General features: G+C 40.7%; 1 gene segment (V, D, J or C); it reads left to right on the top strand.

Moving 5' to 3' along the window:
* Positions 1-822: 822 nt before the first annotated feature.
* Positions 823-8,181, top strand: part of LOC132008642 (immunoglobulin heavy variable 3-23-like) — a gene marked incomplete at its 3' end in the record, with an annotated part of 9,167 nt that continues 1,808 nt past the window's right edge. The window contains 2 exon segments of the V gene segment in view: positions 823-868; positions 6,979-7,278. Of these exon segments, the coding sequence occupies positions 823-868; positions 6,979-7,278 (346 nt within the window).

The following is an 8,181-nucleotide window of genomic DNA, read 5'->3' as shown; positions in this document are numbered from 1 at the left end:
TCTCTGACATAGATGTAATCTATAAAATAAAATTTAAAAAATTTAAAATAAATATATAAATAAATAACTAATAAAAAATACAATAAAATAAAATTATACTATATTCGCTTCTTAGATAACTGCAAAACATTAAAATAAATGATTCTTCCTACAGAGAGCAGCATGATTGAATTTTCAAGGATTTGTGCAGAGCAAAAGAAAAGTCCTACAAATAAAATTACATAAAATATAAATTCTTGAAAATTAAAACTAGTCTAAGTAATCCGAGAACAGCCCATACTTGTGTGGGTACATAGTGAAGAAGGGACAAGGAAGGAGGAATTCCAGAAAAAATACAGGAAATTTTATAGAGGGTTGATTTGTTCACTCTGGATAATGTTGATTTTGACACCCATGTTTATCCTATCACACACTCTGCCTATATGCCATTCATTCCGTGCCAAGCACACTCACCAAAATTCTTACAAATAATCCCAGAGATGACTTGGGAGGAACACATAGATATTGAAATGTTGGAAAATACACCTACCAAACCCAATGCTCTCTATATTTCAGGACAACATAGAGAGGAAGTAAAACCATCCTGTCCCCATTACAGGAAGGATTTCCACATTCCTTACCAGCCTGAAAACTCTGTCTTCCAGGTGGTTCAGGGGACAATATGTCCTGTGGGGATATATAGTCAGAGAACATGCAAATAGGGCCCTCCATCTGCTGATTTAAAACAGCCCAAACCTGACTCTGCAGCTGGGAGAGGAGCCCCAGCACCAGGATTCCCAGGTGTTCCAATCAGTACTCAGGACAGAACACAGACAACTCGCAATGGAGTTTGTGCTTGGCTGGGTTTTCCTTGTTGCTCTTTTAAAAGGTAGTACATGGAAACCTGCTGGGGGAGGAGTCAAGATGGTGGAGAAGGAGCAGGCTGAGACATCAGGTACCAGGAGATCAGCTAGATAGCTTATCTAACCATTGCAAACACCTACAAATCCAATGGGAAATCAAAGAGAAGAAGAGCATCAATTCTAGAAACAGAAAAAAAACCACTTTCTGAAAGGTAGGACTGGCGGAGAAGTGAATCCAAAGTGACGGGAAGATAGACCACAGGGGGAGGGGCCGGCTCCCAGCAAGCAGTGGAGCAATGGAGCACAAAAGCAGGATTTGTAAAAGTCTGCTCCACTGTGGGACGTCACTCCAGAGGTTAAACCGGGGGGAAGCCCATGCGAGGTCAGAGTATCCCCAGGTCCCGTGGGGTCACAGAAGGACTGGGGGTGTCTGAGTGTCACCGAGCTTGCAGATTTTACAGCAGGGAAACCGGCTACTGAGACAGAGGGGAGAGTGAGTGCTCAGCTCTGGGTTACCTTGAACCGTTGGCAGCCTGGGTGAGCTCAGAGTGGGGCCGGAGGCCAGGAAGACAGAGTGACTGAGCACTTTTCTCCACATGCGACTGAAGGCCAGGGAGAAGGAAGCGACTGAGTGCTTTTCTCCAAGCACAACCAGAGGCCAGGGAGGCGGGGGCGGTTGGGTGCTTTTCTCTGAGGGCCCACTGAGGAGCAAGACGCTGAGATCTCACCTCCTCCAGGCCGGAGGTTGGGAGGCCGCCATTTTCATTCCCATCCTCTGGAACTGTACGGAGAGCATTCAAGGAATAAAAGCTCCTGAGAGCGAACCGAGCAAAACACTTAGCCCGGCCCCTGGTAAGGGCGGTGCAATTCCGCCTGGGGCAAAGACACTTGAGAATCACTACAACAGCTCCCTCCCCCAGAAGATCGACAAGAAACCAAGCCAAGACCAACTTCACTTACCAAGGAGAACAGTGGAATTGGAATCCTCCTCTGGAGAAGAGGAGAAAGCAAATCTTACCTGGACAAAATGACAAGGCGGATAAACTCACCACAAAAAAAGAACAAGAGGTAGTTCTGGGAATTTAATCAATGCAGACATTGGTAATATGACAGACCTAGAGTTCAGAATGATTCTCAAGATCCTAGCTGGGCTTGAAAACAGCATAGAAGATATTAAAGAAACCATCTCTGGAGAGATAAAAGCCCTTTCTGGAGAAATAAAAGAACTAAAATCTAACCAACTTGAAATCAAACAAGCTATTAATGAGGTGCAATCAAAAATGGAATCTCTTACTGCTAGAATAAATGAGGCAGAAGAAGGAATTAATGATATAGAAGACCAAATGACAGAGAATAAAGAAGCTGAGCAAAAGAGAGACAAACTACTGGACCACGAGGAGAGAATTCAAGGATAAGTGACACCATAAGATGACACAACATTAGAATAATTGGGATTCCAGAAGAAGAAGAAAGAGAGAGGGGAGCAGAAGGTATATTGGAGAGAATGTCCCTAGTATGGCAAAGGGAGCAAGCATCAAAATCCAGGAGAGCGAAGAATGCCCCTCAATATCAATAAAAATAGGTCCACACCCCATCACCTAATAGTAAAATTTACAAGTCTTAGCGACAAAGAGAAAATCCTGAAAGCAGCCCAGGAAAAGAAATCTGTAACACAAGGGCAAAGATTGGCAGTGGACTTATCCACAGAGACCTGGCAAGCCAGAAAGAACTGGCATGATATATTCAGAGCACTAAATGAGAAAAGCATGCAACCAAGAATACTATATCCAGCTAGGCTATCATTGAAAATAGAAGGAGAGATAAGATCTTCCAGCACAAAAAAAAACTGAAAGATTTTGCAAACACCAAACCAGCTCTACAGGAAATATTGAAAGGGGACCTCTAAGCAAAGAGAGACCCTGAAAGTAGTAGATCAGAAAGAAACAGAGACACTATACAGTAACAGTCACCTTACAGGCAATACGATGGCACTAAATTCATATCTCTCAATAGTTATCCTGAATATCAATGGGCTAAATGCCCCAATCAAAAGACACAGGTATCAGAGTGGATAAAAAAACAAAACCCATCAATATGTTGCCTACAAGAAACTCATTTTAGACCCAAAGACACCTCCAGATTTAAAGTGAAGGGGTGGAAAACAATGTACCATGCTAATGGACATCAGAAGAAAGCTGGGGTGGAAATCCTTATATCAAATCAATTAGATTTTAAGCCAAAGACTATAATAAGAGATGAGGAAGGACACTATATCATACTCAAAGGGTCTGTCCAACAAGAAGAAATAATAATTTTAAATATCTATGCCCCTAACATGGGAGTAGCCAACTATATAAACCAATTAATAACAAAATCAAAGAAATATATCCACAATAATACAATAACATTAGGGGACATTAACACTCCCCACACTGAAATGGACAGATCATCTAAGCAAAAGGTCAACAGGGCAATAAAGTCCTTAAATGACACACTGGACCAGATGGACATCACAGATATATTCAGAACATTTCATCCCAAAATAACAGAATACACATTCTTCTCTAGTGCACGTGGAACATTCTCCAGAATAGACCACACCCTGGGTCATAAATCAGGTCTCAACCAGTATCAAAAGATTGGGATCATTCCCTCCTTATTTTCAGACCAAAATGTTCTGAAGCTAGAACTCAATGGCAAGAGGAAATTTGGAAAGAACCCAAATACATGGAGACTACACAGCATCCTTCTAAAAAATAAATGGGTCAACCAGAAAATTAAAGAATTGAAAAAAAATTCATGGAAACAAATGATAATGAAAACACAATGGTTCAAAATCGGTGGGACACAACAAAGGCAGTCCTGAGAGGAAAATATATAATGATACAAGCCTTTCTCAAGAAACAAGAAAAGTCTCAAGTACACAACCTAACCCTACACGTAAAGGGGCTGGAGAAAGAATAAGCAAGAAACCCTAAACCCAGAAGGAGAAGAGAAATCATAAAGATCAGAGCAGAAATCAATGAAATACAAACCAAAAAAACAATAGAACAAATCAACGAAACAAGGAGCTGGTTCTTTGAAAGAATTAATCAAATTGATAAAACCCTGGCCACGCTTATCAAAAAGAAAAGAGAAAGGACCCAAATAAATAAAATCATGAATGAAAGAGGAGAGATCACAACTAACACCAAAGAAATACAAACTATTATAAAAACTACTATAAGCAACTCTACAACAACAAATTTGACAATCTGGAAAAAAAAAAGGATACATTTCTAGAGACATATAAACTACCACAACTGAACCAGGAAGAAATAGAAAACCTGAACAGATCCATAACCAGTAAGGAGATTGAAACTGTCATCAAAAATCTCCAAACAAACAAAAGCCCAGGGCCAGATGGCTTCCCAGGGGAATCCTACCAAACATTTAAAGAAGAACTAATTCCTATTCTCCTGAAACTGTACCAAAAAATAGAAATGGAAGGAAAACTTCCAAACTCATTTTATGAGGCCAGCATCACCTTGATCCCAAAACCAGACAAGGATCCCACCAAAAAAGAGAACTACAGACCAATATCCTTGATGAACACAGATGCGGAAATTCTCACCAAAATACTGGCCAACAGGATTCAATAGTACGTTAAAAGGATTATTCACCACGACCAAGTGGGATTTATTCCAGGGCTGCAAGGTTGGTTCAACATCCGCAAATCAATCAATGTGATACAATACATAAATACAAGAAAGAACAAGAACCATATGATACTCTCAATAGATGCTGAAAAAGCATTTGACAAAGTACAGCATCCCTTCCTGATCAAAACTCTTCAAAGTGTAGGGATAGAGGGCACATACCTCAATATTATCCAAGCCATCTATGAAAACCCCACTGCAAATATTATTCTCAATGGGGAAAAATTGAAAGCTTTTCCGCTAAGGTCAGGAACACAGCAGGGATGTCCATTATCACCACTGCTATTCAACATAGTACTAGAGGTCCTAGCCTCAGCAATCAGACAACAGAAAGAAATTAAAGGCATCCAAATTGGCAAAGAAGAAGTCAAATTATCACTCTTCGCAAATGATATGATACTCTATGTGGAAAACCCAAAAAACTCCACTCCAAAGCATTAGAACTTGTACAGGAATTTAGTAAAGTGTCCGGATATAAAGTCAATGCACAGAAATCAGTTGCTTTTCTCTACACCAACAAGACAGAAGAAAGAGAAATTAGGGAGTCAATCCCATTGACAATGGCACCCAAAACTATAAGATACCTAGGAATAAACCTAACCAAAGAGGCTAAGAATCTAGTTTCAGAAAACTATAAAGTACTCATGAAAGAAATTGAGGAAGACATAAAAAAATGGAAAAATGTTCCATGCTCCTGGATCGGAAGAACAAATATTGTGAAAATGTCTATTTTACTTAAAGCAATCTACACACTTAATGCAATCCCTATCAAAATCCCATCCATTTTTTTCAAAGAAATGGAAAAAATTATCTAAAATTTATATGGAACCACAAAAGACCTTGAATAGCCAGAGGAATATTGAAAAAGAAAGCCAAAGTTCGTGGCATTACAATTCCGGACTTCAAGCTCTAGTACAAAGCTCATCATCAAGACAGCATGGTACTGGCACAAAAACAGACACATAGATCAATGTAACAGAATAGAGAGCCCATAAAAAGACCCTCAACTCTATGGTCAACTAATCTTTGATAAAGCAGGAAGGAATGTCCAATGGAAAAAAGACAGTCTCTTCAACAAATGGTGTTGGGAAAATTGGACAGCCACATGCAGAAATATGAAATTGGACTATTTTTTTTCATCACACACGAAAATAGACTCAAAATGGATGAAGGACCTCAATGTGAGAAAGGAATCCATCAAAATCCTTTAGGAGAACACAGACAGCAACCTCTTCTACCTCAACCGCAGCAACTTCTTCCTAGGAACATCACCAAAGGCAACAGAAGCAAGGGCAAAAATTGAACTATTGGGACTTCATCAAGATCAAAAGGTTTTGCACCGTTAACAAAACCAAAAGACAACTGACAGAATGGGAGAAGATATTTGCAAAAACTGAAAATAGAGCTACCATATGACCCAGCAATTGCACTACTGGGTATTTACCCTAAAGATACAAACGTGGTGCTCCAAAGGGGCATATGCACCCAAACGTTTATAGCAGCAATGTCCACAATAGCCAAACTATGGAAAGAACCTACATGTCCATCAACAGATGAATGGATAAAGAAGATGTGGTATATATACACAATGGAATACTATGCAGCCATTGAAAGAAATGTAATCTTGCCATTTGTGACGACATGGATGAAACTAGAGGTTATCATGCTTAACGAGATAAGTCAAACAGAAAAAGACAAATATCATATAATCTCCCTGATATGAGGAAGTGGAGATGCAATGTGGGGAGTTTGGGGTGTAGAAAAAGGATAAATAAAACAAGATGGGATCGGGAGAGAGACAAACCATAAAAGACTCAATCTCAAAAAACAGACAGAGGAATAGTTTCACTTATTTGTGGAGCATGACAAATAGCATGGAGGACAAGGGGAAATGGAGAGGAGAAGGGAGTTGAGGGAAATTGGAAGGGGAGGTGAACCATGAGAGACTATGGACTCTGAAAAACAATCTGAGGGTTTTTAAGGGGCAGGGGGTGGGAGGTTGGGGGAACCAGGTGGTGGGTATTAGAGAGGGCACGGATTGCATGGAGCACTGTGTGTGGTGCAAAAACAATGAATACTGTTACGCTGAAAAGAATTTAAAAAAAATAAAAGGTTAAATAGTAAAAAAAAAAAAAAAAACAAAGTAGACAGAGGGTTGCTAGGGGAGGGGGAACAGAAGAGGGTGGTGGGGATATGGACATTGGGGAAGGTGTGTGCTATGAGTGCTGTGAAGTGTGTAAACCTGGCGATTCACAGACCTGTACCCCTGGGGATTAAAAATACATTATATATGCTTATTTAAAAAATTAAAAATTAAAAAAAGTTTTAAAAAAAAGTAATACATGGAGATTAAGAGACTTTGAGTATGATAATGTATACGAGTGAGAGAAACAGTGGGTGTGTGACAGTTTCCTGACCAGGATGTCTTGTGCCTGCAGGTGTCCAGGGTGAGATGCAGCTGGTGGAGTCTGGGGGAGACCTGGTGAAGCCTGGGGGTTCCCTGAGACTCTCCTGTGCAGCCTGTGGATTCACCTTCAGTAGCTACTGGATGAGCTGGGTCCACCAGGCTCCAGGGAAGGGGCTGCAGTGGGTCACATATATTAGCAGTGGTGGAAGCACATACAATACAGACCCTGTGACGGGCCGTTTCACCATTCCCAGAGACAATGGCAAGAACAAGCTGTATCTGCAGATGAACAGCCTGAGAGTCGAGGACACAGCCGTGTATTACTGTGCAACAGACACAACGAGGGGACATCACTGTGAGTCCAGACACAAACCTCACTTAGGAGGGGATCTGGACCACCAGGGGGTGCACACAACTCATCAATTCCTCTTTAAGCCCCAGGAACAGATGCAGATGAAAGTTATGGGCAGGTTTCCTGTCAGAATCTAGCGATTCCTCTCCAGAGAACACTTTCCCTCAGGAACCTCCTCTGCACACATAATTCTGTGCTTACCTCTTCACTCTATGACTGAAAATTTGTTCTAATGGGAAAACAATTATACTAAAATGCAGAAAATACAGTCACTCACGTTGTTTCTTGCTGTCCCTAAATACCAATGAATGACAAATAAACTGACCCTCACCAGGTGAGCCTTTACAGGAATCCCAGCTGCTCTCACTGTGCATCACAGGTCCACCCTGCTCAACGTGCAAACTTGATAGAAGCAGCATGAAGTGCATGCTGGACATGAGGCTACAGAGGCATCAACAATCAAAGGCAAAAGAAGAAAGGGACTTGGTTGGGGAGTCACTGTCTGAAGCAATGTTCACAGGATCAATGTTAGTGACAACATGGGAAAGCAATGGAGCCCCCACCAGGTGTGATGTGTAGTCTGGACATTACACACACACAGGCATAAACACACACACACACACAGACACACACACGAGTATGAAACCTTTTTCAGTTTGCTCTAATTTCTCTGCAGCAAAAGTGGTCCTAAGACAAAAATACACATCATACATGAAGACCTCAAGAAGCAAGAAAAATCTGAAAGAAACACTCTAACGCTACACCTGAAGGAGCTAGAGAAAGTTGATAATTAAAGCCTAAATACAGGAGAAGGAAGGAAATAGTAAAGATTATAAATGTAAAAAAGTAAATGTATAAGATTATAAATGTAAAAAAGTAAAG

Source organism: Mustela nigripes, unplaced genomic scaffold (assembly GCF_022355385.1).
Source record: "Mustela nigripes isolate SB6536 unplaced genomic scaffold, MUSNIG.SB6536 HiC_scaffold_553, whole genome shotgun sequence".
In the NCBI taxonomy this organism is placed as follows: Eukaryota; Metazoa; Chordata; class Mammalia; order Carnivora; family Mustelidae; genus Mustela; species Mustela nigripes.
The sequence above is the reverse complement of the archived record's forward strand: the minus strand, read 5'-3'. Positions and strand labels throughout refer to the sequence as shown.